At 40.7% G+C, this 14,199-nt stretch overlaps 1 protein-coding gene across 2 annotated transcripts in view; it reads left to right on the top strand.

Moving 5' to 3' along the window:
* The window catches only part of ncam2a (neural cell adhesion molecule 2a), a 254,258-nt gene that overhangs the window by 165,516 nt on the left and 74,543 nt on the right, over positions 1-14,199 (top strand). For both annotated transcript variants that reach the window (XM_077514022.1, XM_077514023.1), the window contains exons 2-3: positions 5,941-6,015; positions 13,978-14,184. In XM_077514022.1, coding sequence (XP_077370148.1) covers positions 5,941-6,015; positions 13,978-14,184 — 282 coding nt within the window. The remainder of the gene's footprint in view (positions 1-5,940; positions 6,016-13,977; positions 14,185-14,199) is intronic.

Genomic DNA, 14,199 nt, shown 5'->3' with positions numbered 1-14,199 from the left:
TTTGCATTTGTTTTGAAGCAGGAGCACAATGTTGTGCTGTCATGCTTACAAGAATGCAAAACTATTTACAAGTGTACTTTGGGACTGTTGTAATAGCAGAATTTTCAAAGTGAGTCTGAGTGGCCTGCTGCTAAAACAACACCATTTCTCCCAGCGGATATAAGAGCAGTTTTGCGGCTCGTGTGCTTGGAGACAGCAAAATTATATGTTATTACTTTGTGTAGTAGTCTTATGTCGACAGAGAGAAGCAAACATGCCGAGCTTTCACAAACAATTACTTGCTTCTCATGTCTGGGTAGAGAAGACGGAGGAAGATCATCATTACCTGTCACCCTGGTCTTACTAGAGAAGAAAATACACTCATGTTCCCTCAGATATATCATGGATCCCACTCTGCTTCGTCCATCCTTCCTTCCTTTCTTTAGTCTTTCCTCTGGTCTCTTGCGGTCTCCCTAATCTGTTGGAATTTAGATGTTTCTGAAGTTGGTGAAAGATTCTGGTTTTGTAACTCTGTGGATGGTGGTGGTGTCTGGTTGGTGTGTTTTTTGTTGTTGTTGTTGGTTTCATCTTTCTTTCCTTTGATCCTTCCTCTGGTCTCCTGACAACTGCACAACTCTGGCGGGACTCTGAAGTATCCGGTTAAAGTGATGGGCATGTTTTTTTTAGTTTTTTTTTTTTAAATATTTTATTTAACAGGTTTCAAGTCAATTAAAGAGCGCAAACTCGCACAAAAACACACACATGCAAAAAAAAAAAAAAGAATTAGAACATCACGGTGACTAGGATTTGATTCAATAAGTTTGTCTTGAAAAATGCATTGTTGCACATGTTGGATTAGCTGATCCTGCCTTTAAGGCCCTTTGCTTTTATTACTGAATCTATCTTCCCAGTCAGTTGGCGCCACCTCCTCCTCAATCCTCCCGCCAGTCCGCCATGCGTGGGTCTACTCGGCAAAATCGATAGGTGACTTGTTTGTTTGAATGGCAGGAAGTCTTCCACCCCCATATGATTTTTTTTTTTTTCATTTGTAGCCTTCCATCCCCTTTTTCCCTTCCAGTCATTAAGATGGCAAATGTCAAAGGGAACAGGAAACATCTTGAGACATGCAATTCACATAGAGAGCCCCCCAAAGTTTCTCTGGCAAACGAAATATATCAATACTGTGAGGGAATTTATGGTAAAAGAATTCTTGCACATGTGAGACAAACCATCCAAGTGGCAGACCATAATGACCAATGTAGGCCGCACACAGAGAGGGAATGGAAAGCTGTGAGAAACAGAAATGGCCGTGCAGCAGAGATAAGAAAAATAACTATTAGATTAGGTACGCTGGGATTGCCAGCACGGAGAAAAACAAGGTGAAGGCAAGGCAGAAAAACTGCTCAAGATTCTCAATTTTGCAGATTTGGGACAAAGGCATTATTGTGCAGCTGCAGGTCCCGCTTTCTTAGGTTTCCATAAATATGAGCACAATATCCAAGCAAATGGGATTTTTCTGATGTGCTGCTGCAGTTTCTGCTCAAGCTGGTGTGATTTTTTTTGTTTCTGACGGAGGATAAAGAGGAATGAATTGTGTGTGGGTGTGGGTCTTCTGCGGGGTGTAAAGTACAGTACCTACTCTCACATTGGCTCCAAAGACCTTCAACATCCAGAAGTTCAGTTTGCAAGCAAGCGATTGAAAACCTCGATTCTTTCCAACCTTGCGGTTGATTGTGCAACATGGTGTCCATTGTTTAATGTTTGATTCTCTGACAGGTCTTTTAGGAAAATAACTGTCATTATCTTGCAGCTTTCTAGCATGACGTGACAATTACTTCAGTTATAGCGGAACACTTTATTCCTGGCGCTGCCTCTTTTGATTTGTGTAAAATAAAAGAAAATAAATAGAACAAAGAAGCATGATGGTCACAAGGTTAATCAAATTTAGACAAAAAGCAGAAGTGGCAGCTGGCATTGAAAGTAGAAAAAGCGTTTGTAGTTTTGTGAATTGTCACGTTCGTTCAGTGATAAGTGATCATCTTCATTACGTTCCTTAGCTTTTTGATTTTAATAACGTTTCTATTCATATCACATCCAGGATGTTTGTTTGTAGTTTCTCTGCCTCTTTTTTTTCATCTCTCCGCAATGTTCATTTCTATTGTCTTTGTTTCTGAACATTAGTGACAGCTGAAGCGCCAGATAAGAAAAATATTTTGTTTGGTAATGATGATCAAAGAATACCTAAACTTGTGATGAAAACGATCTGTCATTGCAGCGAAAGCAAACAATCCAAATTAATTAGGCAGTGACTCAAAATGCTGGCACATTTATTGTAACTAATAACGTTCATGGGGTTTTAATTTCAGTAATTCAACAAATTAAACACAAAAAAGTTTAATTTCCACTCCAGACGCCTCAGAGGATGATGAACTTTCATAGACTCAAACCTCGAGGCTCATTTCATTAATTAACCGACTGCATGAATCGCACACTCAGCCACTGTGATGAGCCACAAATTCCAACATAAAAAAAAAAATGAAATCTTCGAAGGGAGCATTGCTGCTGGCCTGCTATTTCTTTCGGTCTTCAAAAAAAAAAGAGAGAGAGAGAGAGATTGTGCATATATTTGCAAGCAAGTGTGTCTTTGTGTGTCAGGGTTGTATTTGTTGAAACCTCACTTGTGGCCTTTCGCTGTCTGTGGCTGTGATTGGATATGGATGGCTGAGTACAAGCCCTACCTTTCTCCCCACTTTTTACTTTCAAGACCGGACGATCAGTACACACATTTTGCAAACATGAAATTGCAGACAAGACAAGCTGCAAAAAAAACAAAAAACAAAAAAAACTTGCAAAAGCCTTTCATGCAGACAAGCATTGCACATCTTTATGCTTCTCTATCCGTCGCGTGTACTCATGGCTGCAATGAAGGCCTTTAATGGAGGGCACCATCTCTGCCAGCCTGCTGACTGCACGCTGGGCTCAGTTAAGGGCAACGGAGCGTTGTCCAGCTTTCATCGGCTCCACAAGAAGCTGTTGCAGTCACCAGGTCAGCTCTCAAAAAACAATGAATTCAAGGAATCGTGCTGGCGAGAGAGAATGTGTTTGCTGCACAGACATGATAGCATAGAATGGATAGATGGTCACATACGTACACTTGTGCCTTGAGATATGAGTGACCTGGCTTTCGAGATATGAGCCATCGTTCGGCTGACATTTTACTTTGACTTGTGATTGCAAACTTAAGATATACGTGTTGTATGGTTCAGGGTCATAATGAGGCCATCCTCCAATAAATATGACCACATGGGTTGTTTTCAAAAGGTGCCAAATTACAACCAAGTGTCACTTATTTTAGTTTAGCGACCTCTATCGGCCATGTTAAATAGTGCAAAAATGATAAAAAGAGTATTTTTTTGCTATTTAACAAGGCCGCTAGAGATCACCAAACTACAGCACGATGGAGACCGCTTGTTTTGCGCTTCCCCTTTTGGTGTGCAACATGTTGCAGGAACAGTGAATAAGTGAATATCGTTAAACTGCTTGGAATATAATGTTGGAATCTGATCTACTGTCTAGTACTGTCAGTGGTAGTCTACGTAATAGGGCTAAGATGACTAATTGGCCCAAGAATATTTGTATACTGCATCAGCGTTTCACTACTCCCACATTTTATGTGGGCTCTAGCCCATTGTTTATTTATTTATTTTGCTAGACGTCTATTAGTGCTGATCACGGAAATCTCCCATAAAGGAGCTTGTAATGACCAGAGGTGGGTGTGTCAATGAATTTTGAGCGTCTGCCATTTGGCAGTCGTCAACAGTTGACACAGCCTTCCGTCATCGTCGATATTTCAAGCCAATCCGTCATTCATCGATTGCGCAGCAAAATGAGCATTCGTCAAAGTTTCCGTCATTCCAGGTGGGCATCCGCAATGTTGCGTCAATCGGCAATCTGTCACCAAAATGGGACGACCGTCATTGACGGATTGCGGAATGTATTGGCGGATTGACAATTACATTGACAGACAAAAACCTCCTTTTGTCAATGCTTAGTTTGTCAATCATCAACAAAATGGGTGTTCGTCATTGGCGGACCTTCCGTCAATATTGACGGAAGGTCCACCTCTGCACCCAATCCCACAAAGGATGTCATTTCAAAGACGTCCATTTGCAAAGATTTATTTGTTGTTCGAGCATCTCAAGGTTGTCATTGAATTAGAATCTTTTGAGTAATACTAGCATTGGTTCCTTCCTGCTAAGCTAAACGGTGACTCTTCTTTGCGCATATGAACACTCGATAAATGAATTGCACTTTGTGCTTTTAAAGACATCGGCAAAACCACACTTCATGCTGCCTCCTCAAACGAAAAGTGTCAGTGTCCCGCTACTGCCCTCCCTTGGCAAGTGTGCATCATCTGAACTCCTGGAACAGGTGATGCTGTCGGCTATGCTGAGGAGAATTGATCACCACTTAAGTATTCACCGAGAGAGTGTTATCTCTTGAAAAGCCTGAATTATTTCATTGTTGTGAGTCCTTACTTATTCCATTAGACAACCACTCGAGCTGTTGCCATGCAAAAAGGCTTCCATCCTCCTCTTATGCATTTTATACATAATTTCGAATGTTAGACCACTTGCCTCCAACTGCAAGGTTTTGGTGTCATGGTGGTGAATGCATGTTCACGCAACCATTTTTTTGTCCTGACATTGATAAGCTCTATATATTTGTTCTTGATCGGGTAATTAACTCGGCATCACAAGTTTTTTGTTTTTTTCCTCTCCTGAGGAAATTGGTGCCGATTTTGGGCTGTTTGCCACTTGACTTGACATTCCCTGAAGATTTGACTGACAAGCTTGCCACAGGTATCAAGTCAATCCATCTTAATGTGCTCTGTTCCGAAGGAGCTATGCCATGTGTCAAACATATGGCCCACGGGCCAGAATCAGACCGTCGAGGGGTCCAGTCTGGCCCATGAGGACGGAACACAAGCTGCAGTTTTTCCATTCAAATTATCTGTTGTTAATTTTGTTAATTCTGGAGGGAGCAATGACTACCACTAAAATGACGTTCTGAAATTTGGCTGTTACTTCACTAACTACTTAATTAACGTTAATGGAAATCCCAACGAGAACCGCCATCAACGTTAATTGACGTCAACTACGTTTTTTTGTTTTATTTTGTTTTTTGTTTTGTTTTTTAATGGGCATGCCAACATGTTCGGCTGCTCTGGTTTGATGAATGTGCTAAAAACTTTAAAAACACCCACTAACTATGGCCAGCAGATGGCAGCATTGTATCTCTTCTCAATGGGATAATGACGTGACAACATGGTGGACCTTAGGAAACACATTTTCAAGGATTGTGAATGATCACATTATTATATGAATTGTCACATTAGATCTAATTCATAGAGCGTCACTAAACAAAAAATATGAGTGCCAAAGTCACTGTTGTGCAGAAAATGTATCTTATTTTCAAATGGTGATTCTAAAGAATGGAATAAGATAGAATCATACTTTTTTTCTAATGAGCGAACGCCATCCAATTTTTCATATGGTATCCACCATGTTGACGTAGTCATCGCACAAAATATTCTGTTTGCCTTGAAAGATGAGTGAAAATCCTCAAAAACGTTTGGCACTCTAAGGGTTGTCTTTTTGGATAACATTTGGCAGTAAAAGAGTTCAGATTTTGATGGAAAAAAATGTACACCAATATTTGTTAAGAAATGTTAGATTAGGAATGTACCTGTAATTATTTGCACTAAAAATAACAGGAAATGTTTTGACCTGTCATTATTTATAGCTTATAGGACCAAATTTGGGTAAAAGTGGCACTTGAATTAAAATGAGTTTGACACCCCTGAGTTGATCGCCAACAGGAAATGTATTAAACTGTTGTACGACATACTGTAATGTAACAAAGTATTTCTCTTCTTTTCTCTGTCTTTACGTATCCCAGCCATCCTGCAGGTTTCCATATCCTTGAACAAGGTGGAGTTAAGTGTTGGGGAGTCCAAGTTCTTCATCTGCACAGGTACAAGTTCCCCTGTTCTGTGTGTTGGCGTGTGCATGGTGTGTTTGGAGCCCGGCTGTATAGACACAGCGGGGGGGATCTGTTTGTTCTTTTAATGACAGTAAGCACCAGCTCCATGCTCCCCATATGGTAAGTGACACTTTGACCACGGCGTCTCCTCCCCCTCATTGTTCTCCCTAAATGGTCATCGAGCGAGGCCGGCGCTGGCAGGTCCGACCCACCTCCCGCTGCTTGCTTCTTCTCCTCTGCCAGCCCACAGACAAGCAGAGCCTGAAAAGAGTGTTGGAGGTGTGCGATAAGAAGCTCTTCACGCTCAGTCTCATCCTTACTATATTTGTACTGCCAACTGGAAGCCATAACCATTTACAGAAACACAGTCTTTACCCCCCAAAAATACAGTGTATGATGTTTTCGCCGATTGCTTGCATGACAAAAGCATGTCCTCTGGAGATACACCAATTATAGTCGTCAAATTCCAAACTATATATATGTACTTTTTAAAACTTTGCAGAAGAGACACGGGGGCTCTCTGAGTTTCTTTCCAAAGTGTCATGGTTACATACAACCTTCTCTGCCATTTTTGCAACTGTGTGTAAGCAGAAATCAGTTTGACCGTGTCGTCTGCTAATCAGAATTTAAACAAATAGCGTAAAAAATGCTGATGGTGGATTCCAAAGCAAACAAACACAAATGCAAAACAAAACAAAACACAAATGAACAGATTTTACAGTATTTAAACAAAAAAAAAAGTGCATGCAAGCATAAGGGAAATGCAAATAAGCAAAAGCGATGTGACAAAAAGGTCAGCCTGAAATAAGGTAACCATAACAATATAGAAACAAAACAAAAGGAGGCAAATGGAGAGCCGTGGAAGGATGACAGCTGGTGTGAACCAAAACTCTTTTCCAAAAGCCTACACTTGACACAGAATGTGAAACAAAAATTCACAGTGGTTCTTAAAAGTGAAGAGTCAGAACGGTTAGGGCTGTGCAATTAATCAATTATTACACTCCACAATTACAAAATGGGCATAATCTTGAACAAAAATGATTAAAAAAAAAAATGATTAAAAAAAATGGTGTTGTTTAAATGTATGTATTTGTACCATTTTTATAATTTTAAAATAACTACCGTAATTGCTGGCCTATAAGCCGCACCTGACTATGAGCCGCATGTGCCCACGTTGAAAATGAGATATTTACAAAGAAAGACGGTGCTATGTAAGTGAGGACCAGTGACCACTTTCATTATTGTAAGCAGAAGATCTTGCTTACCCACTTTCAACTCGCAGAATGCAGGCAAGTCATTCTTCCCCATGTCATGTACAATCACGATGTCACGGCAAAATTAAATCACCATGTAGCAACAAACTAGAAAGCACTACCAAAACCAATACAACAACTAGACCACTAACTGGCAGAATAATTATCACAGAACTTGCATTTTAAACACCCTTTCAATCGCCAGTGCCACAAAGCATGCTGGGAGCGCCTCCAAGCTCCTAGCGACGCTACACATGGTAGCATGCCATTAGCAGTATGCTAAAACATACGCTAGCACATGCTAGCGTATGTTTTTAAAAAGTCAGAGAGCAATAACAATGTACTCGGGTTGCTTTTGATCAATCACAAATCCCTCCAAGTCTTCGTCTTCTGTATCCGAAACGAACTGGGCAAGTTCTCCATCAAACACATCAGGCTCCGCCTCATTGTCAGCTCGGAAATCATGCCCGCTTTTGCGTTAGCCCAAGCATTCACGATCCATTGATAAATTGTGTCGTAACTCTCACGCCACTGCCTCCTAGTCTTGGTAAAGCTGTTCGCCATGTGTCATCCAGACCAATTTGAACGCCTTGTTGTCACCGATGTCCAGCGGCTGAAGAAAGTTTCTTCCTCATAGAATCTCACGGAACGGCGCCCACCTCTCACCCTCCCCACACTCGCTAATCGTGTCATCTTCGCATATTAGTGTCAATAAAACAATTAACTTTAAGTGGCTCATTAAGCTCTAAAACAAGCAAAATAGAAAAAAAAAAAAAAGGGGACACATGCTCACTGAACATGCACGCTCCATGGCAGTGTTAGTAGTACACAAGTCACGGAGAGCAGAAAACACATCCGCTTCTTTTCATGTATCCTTCCACCGATGGCCTCATTCAAAGTACAAAATAGATCCCCAAAGATATCAATGTGAAAATAAATAAATTTTTCGATGGGAAATCCTCCCACACAGAAAGAGAAAAAGATCAAATATTCTCTAGCTTCCATTGTTAATTTAATTAATTTTATGACTACAAATGTTTGTTACGGTTCAGGATGAAAAATTCATATATTAGCCGCATCATTGTATAAGCCGCAGGGTTGAGCGTGAGAAAAAAGTTGCGGCTTATAGTCCGGCAATTACGAGTAATTTAATAAATCTTGTTTGGTCCTTGCGTAATTTTTGTGTTGCAAAGAAATCAATTTCTCTTATATATATATCATATTTTTTACGTTGAAAAGTTTTCTTGTTTTGTACTAAAAAACAAATGATCATCCTAATCATGATTTCAATTAATACCAAATTAATCGTGATTAATATTTTCTTCATAATCAAGCAGCCCTATGAACAGTATTTACGAGCAGGACAAGATTGTGAGAAAAAAAAGCATGAGGCTAGCAAAATGCTATGCTATGTTGTACTGAACTGTATATATTACTGGATAGCTGATAAGCCGTTGAAGCCATAAGGCGGCCATCATACTCCTCCCATCTCACGAGCAGATAAACTGAACGTATACGGTCAGATTAGTAAGTAAGTAAGTAAGATTAGACATATACAGCTCGCAGGCTCTTTGTATAGGGCTGGGGGCAGTGGTGGTGGCGGTTATGGCGGGGTGGTCACTATTTTTTAACAACACCCCCTTTTCGTTTACACTGAGTTCCTTAGACCTCAATATTAGATTTGGCAGAGGCATCTTTTGTTGAATTACAGTTATAATACTTTAATTTTAAAAAATGCAAGTTTCCTCCTGTATCGTCATTAAGCATATCATTTATATATGTTTTTAAGGGAAGTTGTAAAATGTCAGAAATCCTCTTAACAAATTGAAAACATCATAAATCATGCTGTTTCTACTAAGTGCTGTTTCAAATGTTCTCCAAATTTAATACTGTAAATGTATAGAATCATGTGCCAAGAAACGTTTCTTGGGAGGAGCAATATGGCGGCCTCGCGGCTTCAAAAGTCTTAGATCAGTGCAATGCTGACGAGCAACAACAACAACTCATCTCCTTCTTCCCATCTCTCCTGCATCTAAACGCCCTCCTGATGGCGAATCCATGGAAAGTGCAACAGAAAGGGAAAAAAAACAGTGTCATCAATAATCAGGATTGTGACACGAATAAAACATTCTTGAAAGGACTTCCGCTGATAAATATTTAATCCGGGTTTATGGGGAAAATGATTGGGAAAAAAAAGGCTTTCAGAAAACAAGAGCCGCCAATCATGAAATAAAATCAGTGAGCTTGACACACGCTAAAGAGCATTTATGTGATGTAAAACAAGCTGGTTCAGTGAAGCGAGGCTCAGCGTGACAGATATGGAGGTGCTTAAACTGACATTATGGTATGTGGAACCTCTCCAATTACTACAGTGGCATGACGCCAGGACTAGCGTCAGCTGCTGCAACACATCAGAGGTGCTGATAAAACGCCGCCATGTTTGCCTGCGCTTAATATGAACGGAACATTAGAGGCAGATCATCGTCACTTAGTGGGGCAAAAACAGTTGTGTGATAATCTGTCACATTTGGTATGTTTACAGCACTGTTTTAGCCCTCAGAATGGCTAAATAAAGTATATTTTACATTTCCTCGTGACCTTGTTGTCATTGAAGTCATATTTAATATAAATTGTCGTTGGCGGGGTCTAGCTGTAGGGGTTCATCAGCCGTTTCCGAAAGCCAACTGTCAGCTGTCAGGGTGCTGCGGCGCGGAAGGAATCCAATCAATAATAATGGGAGCGCTTATGCAGATTTGAAAAGATGTCTGACAGCGTTTCCCACAAGGTGTGAAGACAGCAAGGAGCTTGGACGGGCGTTAAAATCAACAACACGGCATGCCACACAACCTGACATGTCACCTTATCTGTGTGAATTAAATTTCCGTCATCAGGCGAGTAGTGTCAACTTGAACAAATATATTTAACTAGCACATTCGGTGTGAAATGCAGAGAGGTGATAGGATGCTAACAGGTATGGCGCGACATATGTCAGCAGGATGCCTGCAAAATGAGCGAAATACTGATAAAATATGCAAGCCCGTCTTTGGTAGTGTCACACACTTGTTAATTATCTGTAAGCACACAAGCCAAGGATATGATGTGACATGGCAAGGCACCGTCTCACTGAGATCGATGAGAAAATGTTCATTCTGGGGCGGGCATTGTTAGCCTGTTAAATTTAGCCAGAATGACACTAGACCAGCTCAGTGGTCTAGTGGTAGAGTGTCCACCCTGAGACTGGGCGGTCGTAGGTTCAATCCCCCGGCCAGGTCATACCAAAGACTATAAAAATGGGACCCATCCCCTCAGGGGTGTGGGCCGGGGCTGGGACGGGGGTGTTCCGGGCGTCTGGGTCGGCTCGCCGACCGGTGTCCGCTCGGGTGGCTTGGGGGTGGCCTTGGTGCTGCCGCGGCCTGGGGGTTTCGGGGGGGGGGAGTGCTCGCTTTGCTGGACCGCGGTTGACGGCTTCTTTCTTTGGTGGTGGTCCTTATGCATGCCAGATCCGTCGCACCAGCATCTACTGAAACTCAACAGAAGTAGCCTCTCCCTCCCACAGCCCCTTGAATCAGTGGGTGCTGGTGTCTGTGGATCTCACTTTGCTTTATCTATCCTTCCCTCCTTCCTCTTTTTAGTTTTTCCTCTGGTCACTTGAGATCTCAATTTATTGGAAGTTTGAGGCTTCTGGGGTTGGCATAAGACTCTGGTTTTGTAACCACGCAGGAGGGGTTTTGTTGGTGCTGGATTTCACTTTGATGGATTGGATGTACTGGCTTCTATGGATCTCACTCTGCCTTATCGATCCTTCCCTCTTTCCTCTCTTTAGTTTTTCCTCTGGTCTCTTGAGATCTCGCTAAATTTGCTGGAATTTAGAGGCTTCCGGGGTTGGCGTAAGACTTTGATTTTGTAATCATGGGGAAGGCAGGAAGTGTTTGGTCGGTGCTGGATTTCACTTTGATTTATCTTTCTTTTCTCTTTATTTTTTTTCTGACCTTTTCTCTGGTCTCCTGACCATTTAAACTTCACGACTCTGGCAAGATTCTGAAGTACCAGGTTAAGGCGAAGGGTAATGGGATATTTATAAGGCTTTAGGTGAATTAATGAGTATAAATTTATACGTATTTGCACGCACACGCACGCACGCACGCGCACGCACGCACGCACGCACGCAAACGCACGCACGCAAACGCACACACGCAAACGCACGCACACACAAAAAAAAAAGAGCAATGATGATAAGACGTTGAATCGGTAAGACTACCGAATGAACAATTCTGAGCTCTTAAAAAAGAAAAAAAAAAAAAAAAAAAAAAAAAAAAAATGGGACCCAATTGCCTCCCTGCTTGACACTCAGCATTAAGGGTTGGAATTGGGGGGTTAGATCACCAAATGATTCCCGAGCGCGGCCCCTGCTGCTGTTCACCGCTCCCCCAGGGGATGGGTCAAATGTGGAGAACAAATTTCACCCCACTTCGGTGGATGTGACAATCAGTGGTAGTTTAATCCTAAATCAAAAGTTTAATTAAATGCACAATGCAAATGAGACAGGTTGAAGTTTTTTTTATTTTTTTTATTTTTTTATTTTTTAAGAATTGTTTACTGTCTATCAAACTGCTGCTTGTGAAGTGGAGTTCACTGCCACAATATGGTTCATAATTATGGGAATGCTGAAAGCATCTCACATATGTTATTCGGATTTTTATACTCCTCACTTTTGTGCCGAGAAACAACTCCCACATAATACTTCCGATTTATACTGTTCAAATTTCAACTTACTTCAAACATTCTCACCTTCCGGGGTATATATCGGCTGATTCCATATTATTATTATTATTATTATTATTATTATTATTATTATTATTATTATTATTATTATTATTATTATTATTATTATTATTATTATTATTATTATCATCACACAAATTAACATTAAATAAGTCCCACTTTCCAAGCCCACTTCCATACATACAACAGACCATCATGACCGGCTCTATGATACTGCTCAGTGGCGCACTTGGTTTAGTAAACAGAAGGCAAAGATTTGAATCCCACCTTCACCACATTCCAGTTCAACTTTTTTTTATTCGTCATTCAACTCCAAGTTACTACTTAAAAATTATTTGTAATACTACTACTACTTTTACTACTATTAATAGTTAATTACTTTGTCATTTTCACAGAATTTATCCTCAGCCAAACTACAGCTCGTAAGCAAAAATAAAATAAAAATAAGAATAAATAGTAGTAGGTGTTATGGAGGTTAAAAAAAGTACAAGGGCAGATAATTCATTTGAATCCAAAATTCGGTGAATTTCAGAAATGGATTGATTGACATTTTCTTGTAGGTTATAACTAGGGATGTAACGATTCATCAAAAATTGATGTAGTATCGATGTAAACTGCTTATAATATGCATCGATGTAAAAAATAAAAGCATTGATTCACAACGTCATGTTAACTGTTTTGCCTTGTGCATTTTTAATCGTTTCTAGCCGGACCCATTTTAGGGACGGACATGTTTTGCGAATATCCGACATTGTTTGTCTTTGTAGACGCCAGTCAAAACTTGGTTAGGTTTTTGTCAGTAATCAATTTAATGTTTTAAGCTTTCCAAGTTTACTTAATGAGGCAATTTATCATCTGTGTGTTTATCACCTGTGGCCGTACACTCGCGATGAAATACGAGTCGCTGATGTAGTGTCTTATTAGTCCAGTAGAGGGCGTCATTGTAACATTTGTTGAACAGATATCTGTTTAGTCATTTGATTTTGATTTGATTCGCCTCAAACAAGCGCATCATCCATCCATCCATTTTCTGAACCGCTTACTCCTCACAAGGGTCACGGGGGTGCTGGAGCCTATCCCAGCTGGCTTCGGGCAGTAGGCGGGGTACACCCTGAACTGGTTGCCAGCCAATCGCAGACAAGCACATCAATAGAAACACAACAAAGGAAAGGATAAAAGCATAATATGGTAAGATGCAAGTTTGAGAAGCGGCAGAAAGGAGCAAGGCATATCAAATTAGCCCCCCTTTACATAATTTCAAATCAGAATCCAAAAGGACATACACAAGTATTTCAGTACATTTTAGAAGATTAAAAAAAAAAAAAGTTGAAGGACAAACCTCCTTGCAAAGGAAAATAGTAAAATAACACAAATCCTCAACAAAGCCTCTGGAGCTTCATTCTTCATACTATATGTCTCACTGCACAAAGCTGAGAACGTTAACCTTAACCACAAAGCACTGCTTAACAAGACAAAAATGTAGTTAAACAGTCAAAATTATTAGTTCATTTCAAAGTTTTTTTTTTGTTAATTTTTTTTTTTTAACAAAGTTACAAAAAAGTTCATGTTTGGAACACAGACAAAATGTAATGCAGATGTTAAAAAACTTATTTTGGTTATCAAATGAATCATTTTGATTTAACAAAAAAAAATTTAATTAAATGAAAATCGGGAACTGAAAATCGAATCGAAATCTGGCTTGAGTCAATCGTTACATCCCTCGTTAGAATGGTGCATATTCTTGGAAAGAGCAACATGTTGATATACTGACCAATTATTTAGCTCCAGTACATCCAAGGTCAAAATGTCATCATCTGGAATTGTCTGTTTGTCTCGCAAGTGGTCGTCAGCGAAACGTAAGCTTCACTTGCAGCAATCGTGACCTCATTCTTGACTTTTTGTTCCTTGACTTTTGCAGCGATCGGCGAGCCGGTGAGGCTGGAGTGGTACAATCCCCAGGGCGAGCGCATCGTGGCCTCCAAGCGGATGGCGCTGCACACGGAGACGTCGCGATCCCGCCTGATCATCTACAACGCCATCGTGGAGGACGCCGGCATCTACCGCTGCCAGGCCACTGAGGCCAGCGGTCGCACGGCAGAGGCCTCGGTGGTGCTGGAGATTTACCGTAAGCGCCACTGCA

The sequence above is a fragment of the Festucalex cinctus genome, chromosome 2 (assembly GCF_051991245.1).
Source record: "Festucalex cinctus isolate MCC-2025b chromosome 2, RoL_Fcin_1.0, whole genome shotgun sequence".
NCBI lineage: Eukaryota > Metazoa > Chordata > Actinopteri > Syngnathiformes > Syngnathidae > Festucalex > Festucalex cinctus.
This window is presented reverse-complemented; position numbering and strand designations above follow the sequence as displayed.